The sequence below is a fragment of the Schistocerca gregaria genome, chromosome 3, assembly GCF_023897955.1.
Source record: "Schistocerca gregaria isolate iqSchGreg1 chromosome 3, iqSchGreg1.2, whole genome shotgun sequence".
Taxonomy (NCBI): domain Eukaryota; kingdom Metazoa; phylum Arthropoda; class Insecta; order Orthoptera; family Acrididae; genus Schistocerca; species Schistocerca gregaria.
In genome coordinates this window covers 928,519,584-928,534,675 of record NC_064922.1, presented here as the reverse complement: position 1 = coordinate 928,534,675, position 15,092 = coordinate 928,519,584, and the positions used below count along the sequence as shown (strand labels likewise).

Here is a 15,092-nt window from a genome sequence, read left to right as displayed (position 1 = left end):
GTTTTGAACTAAATGAAAAAAAAGTAAATTAGTTACAAACTAGAGCATGCACACACTTTATTCAACATGTAAACATCACTACAGATATTCGGATTTAGGTTATGACATGTTCAATGTGCCTGCCATCATTTGCGATAATGTGGCGCAGATGCATTGCGAAATTCTGCATGACACGCTGAAGTGTCAAAACATTGATGCTGTTGATAACATCCTGAATGGCTGTTTTCAGCCCAGCAGTAGTTTTGTGGTTATTGCTGTACACATTGCTTTAATATAGCCACACAAAAAGAAGTTGTATGTGTTTAGATCTGGAGAATATGGCATCCCATCAAGGCCCAATAAAGTGGCCCTTACGTACCCAAGAGCCAGAATGTGGTCCCTCAAGTGCTCCTCCAGGACCTCAGAGACACTCTCCTGCTTCAATGGGCTCAAGCTCCACCTTGCATGAATCACATCTTTTTGAAATCATGATCACTTTGGATAATGAGGATGAAATCGTATTCCAGAACCTTCAAGTCCCATTCGGTAGTCACTGTGCCATCAAGTGCAGTCTCACACGGATTATGACATGACTGGACATTGCACACCACACAGTCACTCATTGAGGTGAAGAGACTTCTTGATCACGAAATGCGGGTTCTCAGTCCCCAAATGCTCCAATTTTGCTTATTGATGAAACCATCCAAATGAAAATGGGCTTCATCTCTAAACCATGGTGAAACACAACCACTGTTCCATGGCCTTGGGGCTTAGTGGCTAATGGGTTTGAATTTTGAATGGGAAGAGATGCAGATCTTACACAACAATTTGTTGCAGTGTCTCCCGATTGATTCTCACCTGTTGTGCAGCTCATCTGATCAGTTTCCTGGGGGTGGTTTAAAACACAGTGTGTGTCTTTTCGATGTTTTCAGGCATTTTCACCCTTTTTGCATGACTGACATTGCCGATATTGTCATCACAAACACTACCCTTTCTCACAAACTTGAAAACCAAGTTCTTGATTGTTAACACACTTACACCAGTTGTCTCTGCTTAAACATGATTTGCAGACTTACTTTGAGCTGCAGTTGGGCTGTTATTGCTCTCACAGTAGGCTCTAACAAGCTCTATATGCTCGGGCATACTGTACCATGACATTTTCATGTGTAAATGGCCAACAACAACAAGCCGCATACGCATGCACATACTAATTCCCATCATGCTCCCCCGGCCATCCGTACAGTTTGAACGTCCTAATGCAAACCATTCAGAAGTTATGACTATTTTTTTCGTATGAGGGTAATCCCAAAAGTAAGGTCTCCTATTTTTATAAGTACATAGACCTGTTTATTTCTACAATGGTTTACATCAGTTTACAGCTTGAACATTTAGCTATTTTTCGACATAATCACCATTCCTGTCGATGCATTTTTGTCGATGCTGTGGCAGTTTTTGTATGCCCATATCGTACGAGCTCGCCGCCATGCTGTTCAGAAAGTTATGAACCTCTTTTTTCACCTCGTCATCAGAGCTGAATCGCTTTCCGGCCAAATGTTCTTTTAACCTAGGGAACAGGTGATAGTCACTGGGTGCCAAACCAGAACTATAAAGTTGGTGGGTGATTATGTTCCACTGGAACTGTTGCAGGAGGGCAACGGTTTGCTGAGCGATGTGTGGGTGAGCATTGTCATGGAGAATGTGTACACCCTTGCTCAATATTTCTTTTCTCCAGTTCTGAACTGCCTGTTTTGAGTTTTTTCAGAGTCTCACAGTCCCTGTAATCGTTAATTGTGGTCCCAGCGATTCAGCTCCGATGATGAGGTGAAAGAAGAGATTTGTGACTTTCTAAACAGCATAGCAGCTAGCTGCTATGATATGGCATACAAAAACTGCCACAGCATCTACAAAACTTCGACAGGAATGGTGATTATGTCGAAAAATAGCTAAATGTTAAAGCTGTAAACCGATGTAAACAGTTGGTAGAAATAAACAGGTCTATGTACTTAGGAGACCTTACTTTTGGGATTTCCCTCGTATAATTCAATAATTGTCACCCTGTACGCTGTTTAAATAACTAAGGGAATGCAACTAGGTGACGACCACTGCTAATATTTCAACAGGTGCATACCCTGTCATATTCAAGGCAGAAATGCGGCTAGTAAGCATTCTTTGTTTTCAGAGTAATTCTGGGAAGATCACACACTCACACACACTCTCTCTCTCTCTCTCTCTCTCTCTCTCTCTCTCTCTCTCTCTCTCTCTCCTCCTAACCCCCCCCCCCCCCTTTCCCCACCTCCTGACCTGCAGCTGCTCAGTCTGTAAACGCTAGTGCCACCACAACACAACCAAAATACCTTCCCATCCTATTGAACCTACTTGTAGGCCAATGTGAACATCACATTAAGAACTTGGCAGTTTTCATAATTCGATTAGAGGGAAAGCATTTGAACGATGCTGAGGAACCATTTCACAATGGAGGTGGAAAAGGATGGCTGCGTTCTCTTCCTTGATGCGTTGGTCAGGAAGAAGGTTGGTGGTATGTTGGGACATACTATTTATTGTAAGCCTAATCACACTAACTTATCTGTTCAGGCTGGTAGCTGTCACCATCTAGCGCACTTAGTATCTTGGTTCTTAGGACCTACATCATCTCGAACCCCACTAGTTTGGCAGCTGATCTAGTACATCTTGAGGTCACCATTCATCAGAATGGTCATAATGAAAAATAGCTCAGATGTACTTTGTGCTGTTGACCAATGGTGCACTGGGTGAGTGGTGGTAATACCAAGATGCCACCAAAATCTACGGCCGTTTTGCTTTACGTAGTGAGCATTTCCAATAGGATTGATCTTATTTTGCGGGAAAATGTTGTGAAATACATTTTTCGACCATCATCTGAGATTAGATTCTGCAAAAGAAGATCTTGGTTTGCGTAAGGCAGGTGTCTATCATATTTCTTGCAGTTGTGGCATTTCATTTATTGGTCAGACCAGTGTACTGGGCATAAGCGTCACAAATGCTTACAGGAGCCGAGCAAATCTGCTATTGCAGAACATTATCATGGGGTGAATCATTCTATGGAATATAACAACATGTAGACTCTGTGTAAACTTCCAGTTAGTGGGATAGTGTTTATAAGGAAAGAGAGCACTCCACTCAAACATTTTGAAAAGATTTCTCTAAGTCTACAAATGCTAGAAACATAGGTTTGCCTTTCCTTAATCTTCTCTTTCAAATTCTGAAGATGGCAGGGGTAAAATACAGGGGGCGAAAGGCTATTTACAATTTGTACAGAAACCAGATAGCAGTTATGAGAGTTAAGGGGCATGAAAGAGAAGCAGTGGTTGAGAAGGGAGTGAGACCGGATTGTAGCCTCTCCCCGATGTTATTCAATCTGTATATTGTGCAAGCAGTAAAGGAAACAAAAGAAAAGTTTGGAGTAGGTATTAAAATCCATGGAGAAGAAATAACTTCTTCCAGAATCATCATTTAACCATAAAATAAAGCTGCATGCCCTCAAAAAAAAAAAAAAAAAATACGGGCGTAGTTTCCCCTTGCTTTCAGCTATTCACAATACCAGCAGAGCAAGGCGAGATCAGTCAATCATTCAGACTGTTGCCCCTGCAACTACTGAAAAGGCTGCTGCCCCTTTTCAGAAAACTCAAGTTTGTCTGGCCTCTTAACAGATGCCCCTCCATTGTGATTGCACCTACTATACGGCTATCTATATTGCTGAGGCACGCAAGCCTCCCCACCAACGGCAAGGTGCATGGTTCATGGGGGGAAATTAAATTAGCAAGTGATTTTTTACATAGAGATGGAGGTTTCTCTTGCTTATTCTCCTTGGAATTCTGCTCTCTTCACTGTCAGAGGGATGGAGTTAATGCTATTTCATCTGCTGGCTATTAATTTTCAATATTGATAACATCTGACATTAGGCATTTATGGTTTGGGGTGGCACTATTGTTTAAAATCCCTGACACAAAACTTGCTGCTGTTTTGTCCTGAAAATGACAGGGTATGCAGTTGTCGAAATATCGGATGTTGTTGACAATGTCGTCATCGAGTTTCATTCCCATAAGTCATTTGAACTTTGTGTGCATTGTTTGTCATTCTGAGAGCTTTCTCTTATTAAGGGTTTTTTTGGGGGGAAGGGGGGGGCTATTCTAAGCAGCATTAGTGAGAGTCATCACTAGTTTTTATTATTTATTTATTCATCCAGGATTCATTTCACAATGATATAGGATGTGTCATTGTAATAACTCAAAGTATATATTCAGACAGAATATATAAGTATGATTTTTGAGGATAGAGCAGGTGGTAGAGTATGGCCTTGATGAAGGGACCATCCTGAACATTTTCCTGAAATTATTTAGCAAAACCACAGAAAACCTTGCACTAACTCCAATGTGTTTGGAAAAGTGACTGAGTGCCCATAAGCATGCAACTGCAGCCCATGAAAATGGGCAGATCCCTCACCTCAGCCCACCTGGAAAACTGAGTCGATGTCCCCCCATAATGAGTGGGATATTGAAGTCAGAAGACTGAAAACACAATACTATCATGCACTATACATCTTGACACACAATTTTCTTGTGAAACCATTACATTGTGATCATGTAATGTGACAGTGTTGTAGGTATCCCTTTTCATAATTAACCACTACTGTGAGTCCTGTAAGTAATCCTTAATCATTTAGTATTGTTATGGTATGAAGTATGTATGATTATGTAAATAGATGTGTGTTACTAAACTTTTCATCTACTTGGACAATTTATTATCCTCTGAAAGAAAATACTGTTTTTGATTGTTTTTCCTTGGTAAATATTAGTTGAAACTGGCATTTATTCAATGATTATGCATAGAATTCTTAATGAAATACTTGATAATGTTCCCCTGAACTGCACAATAAGTTGATAGATGTACTCATTTGGTGCAGCAAGAATTCTCATTTTTTTAAGCAATTCTTTACAATGAGCCTCTCTACCGCTTCTAGTTATTATTCTTGTGCACATGTTTTATGCCTATGATACCCAGAAAAGAATTCCATAGCTAAGAAATGAGAATTCATAAGAATAATGTGTACCAAAAGACAATGGCTGTTACAAATTGATTACAAAATTCTAAGATTATAACATATTGATGGCATTCCTTTTGCCAGCACCTTTGTGCATTCATTCCATGTTTATTGACAATCAGTATTAATTCCCAAAAACTTTGCATTTGTTATACAATCGGTACAAGAGTGGTTTTTTATGTCTGTCAAAGAATGGAACATTTTTGTTAATCTTCATGGTTAGCAACCCCGATTATTCTAACTATTGTATAAAGAATTTCAACAATGTTTGCGTACAACTGTCTAAATTTGTTCAATGTGTCGACTGCGATTGAAAATGGAGAAAACTGAGTTTCATACCATTATTAAACATTTTCATTTAAAGGATTGGACTGCTGCACAAATAAAATTAGATGAAGTTCATGCAGACTGTGCACAATCTTTGAAGACCATTTACTTTTGAGTTAATGAATGTAAATGTGGTCAACAAGCATTGAAGACAAAGTCCACTCTCGCTGTCCAATTGAGGTCACTTCAAAGGAAACCATTGATAAAATTCGTGATATGATCATGCAAGATGGCTGAATAAAATTTTGTGACATTGCTGAGACTGTAGGCTATCAACTGAGTGAGTGCACAATATCCTGCACAGATAATTGGCTATGAAGAAGCTGTGTGTGAGGTGGATGCTGCAATTGCTTGCACTCAACTAAAAGCGCATATGATATAGCATTTCAGCACAAAATCTGACGGTGTTTAATCCCAAACTGCAAGATTTTTTGTGTTGATTTGTGACTGTTGATGAAGCCTGTATCCATCAGCACACACCAGAGTCAAAATAACAGTCAGAACAATGGACAAAGATTGATTAACGTGCACCAAAGAAAGCAAAGGCCATTTTGTCAGCAGGTAAGGTCAAGGCCACTGTTTTTTGCCCAGGATTCCCAAGGAATAATCCTCATACATTACTTGAGAAAAGGCACAACCGTTACTGGACTGTATTATGCTTCATTTTTGGATCGTTTGAAATTTGCATTAGCTGAAAAAATGCTAAGGTTCGCTTGCAAAAAAGTGCTCTCTCCTCAGCATAATGCACCATCCCACACATCAGCAGTCACAATGGAAAAAGTGGATAAATTGGGCTTCGAATTGGTTCCTCATCAACCCTATTCACCAGACTTAGTTCCAAGTGATGTCTTCCTGTTCCCTAACTTGGAACTTTAGCTGGGAAGAAATTTTTATCAAATGAGGGAGTGGTAGTTGCAGCCAAGCCAATGAGTCTTTTTCAGAGTTTGACAGAACATATTTTTCTGATGGAATGGAAAAGCTGGAGGATCTGTGGACCAAAAGTATATCCCTCGAAGAAGACTTATGTCGAGAAGTAAGGCGACTTGTTTATGAAACAAACATTTTTTCATTGCCCTTTTACCAGATTTATCAAATCACCCTTGTAGATGTACCATCAGTGTTTAACACAACATACTTGTTTTCACTCATTATGCTGGATGAATACTGTTTGTTTTATGTATGTCATTGTTAATTTATTACCTATTGCTCAGTCGTAAATGTCCATGAGGGTTTCATTTGATTTCTCTAGGGGGGGTATATTTGTTTTATCAGTGACTGTGCTGTCATGAGCAAAAGAGAACTACTTCTCCATGTCTTATACTTTCTGAAAAGTCATTGATGTATATTAAGAATAGTATTCCACCCAATATATCACCCTGTGGTACATCTTAAGTTCATATGCTTCATATGATTTAGTGTTTGCTAAAAACTAATCATCAGCAGATACGTGAACTATCTTTACTTTTTCAGTGTTTTCTAGATAAGACTGGAACCACTCATTTTCCATTCCTCTTACACTTAGTGCTTCTACTTGTTCAGTATTGTATGGACAACATTGTCAAAAAGCCTGGGAGAAGTCTTAAGAATATGCATGTAACACAGTAATCCTATCAAGAGTTTCAATTATACTAGTCCGCAGCTTGTGGTCTCGCGGTCGCGTTCTCGATTCCCGAACACGGGGTCCCGGTTTTGATTTCCATGAAAGTGGCGATACTGGACTGAGCAAAGGTTGGGAATTTGTACGGGTGCTGATAACCACACTGTTGAGTGCACCACAAACCAGTCGTCGTCGTCAATTATACTACACGTTGGAAAATATTGTTGCAGCTTCTCTGTAATAACAGATAAGTGACCTTTTACAAAATTTACCAGTGCCTGCTGATACCTACACATGGGCAGTGCCCACTGCACATTTCCTGGTCCTACGCCATCTTGAGACTTGTTTCCCTTCAACTCTGGCAGCTGGAACCTGTTTTTAGTAGCCTTCCTGCCAGTTGCCAACCATTCATCCTCATCACTGCCTTCTCTTGTCATCACTAGCACTCTCCAGACTGCCTACAGATGTGTGTGAAGAGTACAAATCTCTTTCCTGCTTCGCTGTTTGCCTTTTTTGCTGCATGTTTTATATTATTATTTGTATTAGTAACTCTGTCACAGAAGTATTCCACAAACTACATTGGGAAACTCTACATGCAAGACATTACACATTCTTATTTGAATGTGTACTGGTGTGTGGGTGAGGCATTAATGTCTGGCAATATTCATTACATACTTTGTACAGTTCGTTGATTTCCAGTATATCAGGTGATTTTTATTTTTGATCTCCCAGATGTTGACTGAAGTTACTGTTGTGTTTTATGGAATAATTTAGCATTGCCCAGCGTATTTAAGTCATGTATTTGCAGAAAATTTTGTTAAATAAAGTGTTTAATACAGCTTTTTGGATATATTTTCAGAATTAAGGATGTTACCTGGCAAGGCCCCAATATTTTGGTGTTTGAGCAAATAACCATCACTCCACCATATAAATTAGAAAATATTCGGGGTGATTCAGAGAGTAAAGCTTTTCTCCACATCCGAAAAGTGGTAAGCAAATGTATCATAACATTATAGTTGCTTAAGCTAGGTGCCATTGCTTCTTTGTTATTATTTACTTCTTTAGGAAAGTATTGATAACCTAAAATGAATAACATTTAGTATGTATGAATGGTTTATATTTACGCACAAGTTTGACACATGTTTTCTGTGTGAATATATGGCAGCTGAATGAAATTTGTTGAATGAAGCCATCAACATCCAGTTTTTTAAGCTCTCAGTTTTAGTATGTCTATCTCTTTATCATCATTTCTCTAGCTAAATGTGAAACAGGAAGTAATGTCAGTATTGTTCCTCTCTTGCATTTTGGAAAACAAGTAGCTTTAGTTGGTGGTATTGGCAATTAAGAGTAGTGAGTTTGGAAACAAATTGTGGGAAGTCCAGGTCTTTATTGTTGAAACATAAATTTTTATTTATGCACTGACATTGCATGGACACTGAATGGCTCGTGAGAATTACCTGAAAATATGGCTACTATTTGAAGAACAAATCTGCATCTACATCTACATGGATACTCTGCAAATCACATTCAAGTGCCTGGCAGAGGGTTCATTGGACCACCTTCACAATTCTCCATTATTCCAATCTCGTATAGTGCGCAGAAAGAATGAATACCTATATCTTCCCGTACAAGCTCTGATTTCCCTTATTTTATCTTGGTGATCAATTCTCCCTATGTAGGTCTGTGTCAACAAAATATTTTCGCATTCAGAGGAGAAAGTTGGTGATTTGAATTTCGTGAGAAGATTCCATAACAACAAAAAACGCCTTTCTTTTAATGGTTTCCAGCCCAAATCCTGTATCATTTTTGTGACACTCTCTCCCATATTTCATGATAATTCAAAAGATGCTGCCTTTTTTTGAACTTTTTCTATGTACTCCGTCAGTCCTATTTGGTAAGGAACCCACACTGCGCAGCAGTATTCTAAAAGAGGACAGACAAGCGTAGTGCATGCAGTCTCCTTAGTAGGTCTGTTACATTTTCTAAGTGTCCTGCCAATAAAATTCAGTCTTTGGTTAGCCTTCCCCACAACATTTTCTCTGTTCTTTCCAATTTATGTTGTTCGTAATTGTAATACATAGGTATTTATTTGAATTTATGGCTTTTAGATTAGACTGATTTATCATGTAACCGAAGTTAAATGAGTTCCTTTTAGCACTCTTGTGGATGACCTCACACTTTTCATTATTTAGGGTCAACTGCCACTTTTTGCACCATTCAGATATCTTTTCTAAATCGGTCTGCAGTTTGTTTTGATCTTCTGATGACTTTATTAGTCAATAAACAACAGCGGCATCTGCAAAAGATGGCTGCTCAGATTGGTCTGTTGTATCGTCCATTCTGAATGTAAATTTCAGGTTATTTCCCATGCTTGTTTTGGCAAATGCTGGAATGGTCCGCTATTTGTGCCTTAGAAAGTACACTGCATGAACATTTAAAACAAGAGTACACAAAGAACTAAGTTCCCATGATTCATAAATGGATGACACAACCCCTCTCCGTAATTTAATTGGTAAGTTTGGTTACAAGAAGAGTATCTGGCAACAAAATTGAAATAAAAATTTGCCAAATCATTAAAAGCATCAGACATTGCACTTGAATATGAGGAAACAGAGCTTGGAAAGAGACTTCAAAGAGTACTTCACCAATGTAATATGGGTGGAACTTGGTAAAATAGTAACAAGGTAACAGTACCTCAAATCACTTTTCCGCTATCAGAAGAGGTTCCCGATTAACCTATCAGTATGGAATGGACCTGACATCTGTCGTGCTGACAGCACATTGATTGCTTTACTTACAGTGCAGTGTCTTTCAACAACTATGGCAGGATGTGTCAGGAGCTGTTGGTATTTGTGGCTTCACGAGTCCCAGCAGTAAAATGGGTAGCCATGGTGAGCCTTGAAAACTATGCAGTACTTGTTGACAGAAAAAGATCTGTGTTTATCCAGTTCTCTTCGATTTTCAACTGAATAGTAGTGCATATTTTGAAAATTGATTATACACTTCTCCCTACCAGAACGGGTAGAACATTGCTTTTGTAAATGATGCTTCTCCCATAAACAAAACCTTATGTAGAAATACCCTATACGTTTGCAGTTTTCATAGGCATTAGTTGGAAATCTGCAATCAGTGTTGTATGTTATTATCATCAAGCTATTGGAGCAACATATGTATAGGATGAAATATGTAGGAATGTAGTGCTCACAAAACACTACTTTGATTCCACCTGCACATCTGCCTTGTAATGAAATAGGGGTTGTCTTTTTATCACTGTTAAAACATTTGCTACATATCTCTCATCATTTGCTGTTCTTTTTCATTGGATTATTTTATTGTTCACATTTCCAGTTTCTTGAAATTTTTTATAGTGTTTACAAGGACAGAGTGTAAGTACTTGGTACATTCTGGACACCTTTCAGTGTACAACCCTACCGCTACTCTAACAGTTCGGCAACATTTCCCCAAAACAAAAACCACATCAGCGAATTCATCTGTTTCTGTTCTTTATATTATAAAAGTCTGATTGCTCCAACTTCCGAGAAAATACTGATGGAGTTCTGTCGCACAGGTGAATAGTGCTATAGTTCCTTGTTTGCTTACTTTTACTATAGTACGGCAAACGTATGTGGGATTCATTATCTTCACAGAAGAACAGTAGTTTGTGAGGCTGTTAACTTATTATTTTGTCTAGCTCCGTGTACGTTTTGTCGTTGAAATTCTTTTCAAATTTTTGTTTCAGTGCCACAGAAAAATTACATAATTCGATTTAAAACAAACACAGTCAGTATCATGAGAAATTATTTCCATGTGAGGCGTGTTAAAAAAACACACACACACACACATTTTTTGTTATGAATTTTATTTACTCGCCTACATCAAGAGTATCCCCTCCAAATTATTTCGCATTAGATATTGTTCATTAATTTTCCAATCTCAGAAACACTCTTGAACTCAATCTGTGAGATGGCTTTTAGCCACAAATCTGTTTCCACAACTCCATCAGTTGATAATGTGCTGGGGAATGCAGGGTGCTGATGTCTTCAAATTCATCATGGCCTTCTTCAAAATACTTACAACAATCCCAAATCCTATAGTTTTAATCGTAGTGGGCTCATCAAAAGCAGTATGTAACTTTTCTAAAAATTTGCACTCAACTTTATTTTGTTCTTACAGCAAAATATAATAAAAATTCTCTTATCCATTTTTATGTGCAATACCAAAAAATAATTTATGATAGACTACATATTTGCTGATGCTGTACATATACTTCCCCGACATGTTCACAACTAAACGATGAAAAAATCACGCAGATTAGACTAATATGTAGGCAGTATTGCAAAATTCCCATTACTTTCTGAACACAACTCGTATGTCAGATTATATATCACGTTGTCCACTATAACTTAGCAAAAAATGTACCTCAGTATAATTACTTTTTCTTGATATATTTGTAGTGCCGTGTGTGTGTGTGTGTGTGTGTGTGTGTGTGTGTGTGTGTGTGTGTGTGTGTGTGTGTGTGGGAGAGAGAGAGAGAGAGAGAGAGAGAGAGAGAGAGAGAGACCATAAATCAGATCGAGAGAAACTGAGAGTTTGTGTCCATAAACCAGCTGTTGGTTTGCCATTGTAGATGTGTGAGCCAGCTTGCAAGAGCAGATCAGTGTCTGCTTCCCAAAGCTTCATAGGTGAATTTACTTCTTTTAGGTCTGAGTCACACAGGGTAACCTTAATTGCACTAACACTAACGAAATATCCTAACTTCACACTACTTAATCTTTCTTGCATCTGTTCTCATGTTCCTGCCTCTTCCTTGCACTTTCAGTTCTTTGGGTTTCCATTTCCTTTTATCTGTTCCAGTGCAAAGTTTTTTCTAGTGTTAGGTAACACGTGCTGTCACCTGATAAATGAATGAACTATTAGCTCGGAGCTCTCAAAGCGTTATGCAATAACTGCAGGCAGTAAAACACACAAACATTATTATCTCTTCACATACACATGTAGAAAACAGACTGCTGCTCTCTTTTTCTTCTTTGATACCTTATAATAATGCTTCCAACAACCTTTTACTTTCTTCTTTCATTATAATACCAGCAAATTACTTGGTGTTGCCAAGTTAAAATCTCATATCATCTTCTCACCCCCCAGTGGTTTTCCAACAGTAACATTTGAACCAAGTGTGTTTGAAATTGCACCATACATTTCTAATTATACTTTCTATTCCACCCTGTCCTCACACCCACCCCTAGGGGTCAGTTGTTTTCAGGAATGTTTGCTAATCAGCTTAGCAACAGGGAATTCAGTAATAACAATCTTGTTTGATTGTTCTTAAAATCATCTTGTTTCATCCCATGTTCCCCTTTCTCTCACCGTACTCTGCAGAACAATTGTGCTGCAACCATCATACATTTTGCTCAAGGACCACAAAGGCAAGATTAGAGAAATTAGCACTTGTATGGAGGCTTAGAGAGAGTTTTTTCCCTCGCACCAATTGTGAGGGAAACAGGAAAGGGAATTATTGGTAGTGGTACCAAGTACCCTCCGCTATGCAACTTATGGTGGCTTTCAGAGTTTGCTTGTAAATGTAGATGCCAGGACTGTTATGAATCACCTTAACAATGCAAAAACTGGTTATTTGACACTAATATTTTTAAATTATTAACTTGTGTCTTCTTCTTCTCATGCCCACAAATAAGAGTGCTAGCAGTGTCTTACACACTGTATTTTTTCCTAGATAGTAAGCTGCATTTGTATAAAGTTTGGTTGAAATTTCTCTTTGTGTTCCAGGATTATGTTTCAGATCAAGTCACTCCCTCCTCACAACCAAACCCACAACTAGGGATTATATATCATCGGAGCTCTCTCCATTCACCCTGGCGTCTCTAAAAGCTGTGTATTCAGCATTGATGTAGTTTGCTTTCAAATAGCGTATAATCCAGGATAAATTAACAGTAATATGACAGGGGTTAGGTTCCTAATAGTTTCATAGAGAAGGCATTGAATGGCAGACTGACACTTTTAATGTACATTTAAGAGTGGGCTAACCTACTGGACAAAATCCTCCTCCTTAGGACACACACACACACACACACACACACACACACACACACACACACACACACACACACACAGCCATCTCCTGATATTAGGGCCTAACTGCAATGAGCAGAGCAATCTCTATTGGGATGGGTGGTGATGGTATAGATGATGTGTGGGGGAGGGATTGGGAGGGTAGGAGTGGAGGAAAATAGTGTAGTACTGCTTGTGGGAGTGTGGCTGGATGTCGTGAGGGTGGATAATGTTTTTTTTCCAGGGTTAATTTCAGTCATCAGTTGCAAATAACTTTTATTATTTTTACTGTTATCGACAAATTAATTTGTCATCCTCAGAAGCTTAGTTTAGGAGTCAGTCAGTATTTACTTCATGTACGTGATCATTCTAAAAACTGACATTTTACAATAACTAAATCACATAAATGTATCTATTGTACTAGCATAACAGATATGTGGATGTGATTCAGTTACTGCAAATTGTCAAATTGTCGAATTGAACTAGCACAGCAGATACATTGATGTGATTTAGTTATTGTAAATTGTCAAATAGTGTTTAAAATAACCACATACAATATGTAAATTTCTGAACGTACCATGGTATTATCCTTTTATGAAATGATGTTGACTGTTTACTAAACTAAGCTTCTGAAGATGACAAATTAATGTTCAAATGGTTCAAATGGCTCTGAGCACTATGGGACTCAACTGCTGTGGTCATCAGTCCCCTAGAACTTAGAACTACTTAAACCTAACTAACCTAAAGACATCACACACATCCATGCCCGAGGCAGGATTCGAACCTGCGACCATAGCAGTCGCACGGTTCCGGACTGCGCGCCTAGAACCGCGAGACCACCGCGGCCGGCACAAATTAATGTGTCGAAACTGATAAAGATAATAAAATTTATTTGCAACTGATCACTGAAATTAATCCAGTAACAGGTAATACTAAAGTTGCTGAAAATTACAGCCATGAATAAAATGATAGGTAGCAGCTATGTGTGAGGCTGCAATGGTATATTCATTTTATTCATGGTTGTAATTTTCAGCAACTATAATATTACTTGCATAGTCCTTTTTCTTTCTGTGCTTCTTTCTTCTCCATGTCCGCCCCCTTTCTCTGAGCACAGTTTGCTGCTCCTAACAGCTCACTATCTTATTCCCATTCCCACAGGCAGCACTGCAGAATATTCTCCTACACATCCTATGCTATCCCTTTCTCTCCTTACTCCACTGCATACCTCTTCTGTACCTCCACTACCCATCTCAGCCAAGATCACTGCTCACAGCAGTTGGGTCTTTGTGTCCAGAATTAGTGGCCCCTTGTTGTGTTTGTGAGTTGTGCTTTTGTGTGTGTGTGTGTGTGTGTGTGTGTGTATTGGGGGGGGGGGGGGGTGTCTGCCTCTAGAGTGGTACTTTTTCCAGTGGCTTAGTCTACTTTTAAATGTGCCTGTATGCCACTTGATACTTCCTCTATGTGGTGAATAGAAATTCATCTCATTTAATATTATAGCTATTTTTCATTTGCTTTGGTGTCACCCTCTTTCTTGTAACCTGTTCCTTACAGTCTGATCTGACACAGTGGCTCCAATTGGCCTTGTGAGGTTGTCTTGCAGTGCTCTGGCAGCAGCACTATGACATCAAAATGCAGATATGGCCATTTACTGGTCATCACAGGTTGGTTGTAATGTGTCGGCGACCTTGTCCAAAGCGCCATGTGTTCTGACCTGTCTCCCTGTAGTGTACTCACGACCTATAGGAACAGAAACTGGCACCTGCCAACTGCCATCTCTGTATATCACTAGAAAACACTGGTACACAAGTACTCACTTCCTTCTGAAGGGTCATAGTACAACCGATAGATGGTGAATGACTTTAGTTGTTGCATACATTTAAAGTGAAGACCTCAAGCTGCGCAGTCAGAAGGTATTGTATGTATCAAAATAGATTTAGCATACTAGATGTGATACACTTGAGCAGTGAGTATCATATAAACGTTTCTCTTGTTCCACCTACTGTACATTATGTCATTAACTACTTATGCAAATCGTGGTGTATAACTAAT

General features: G+C 38.9%; 1 protein-coding gene across 1 annotated transcript in view; it reads left to right on the top strand.

Annotated features, from left to right (window-relative positions):
• Positions 1-15,092, top strand: part of LOC126355808 (protein LSM12 homolog) — a 39,260-nt gene that overhangs the window by 12,861 nt on the left and 11,307 nt on the right. Inside the window, exon 4 of the mRNA XM_050006234.1 lies at positions 7,840-7,969. Within this exon, the coding sequence (XP_049862191.1) occupies positions 7,840-7,969 (130 nt within the window). The remainder of the gene's footprint in view (positions 1-7,839; positions 7,970-15,092) is intronic.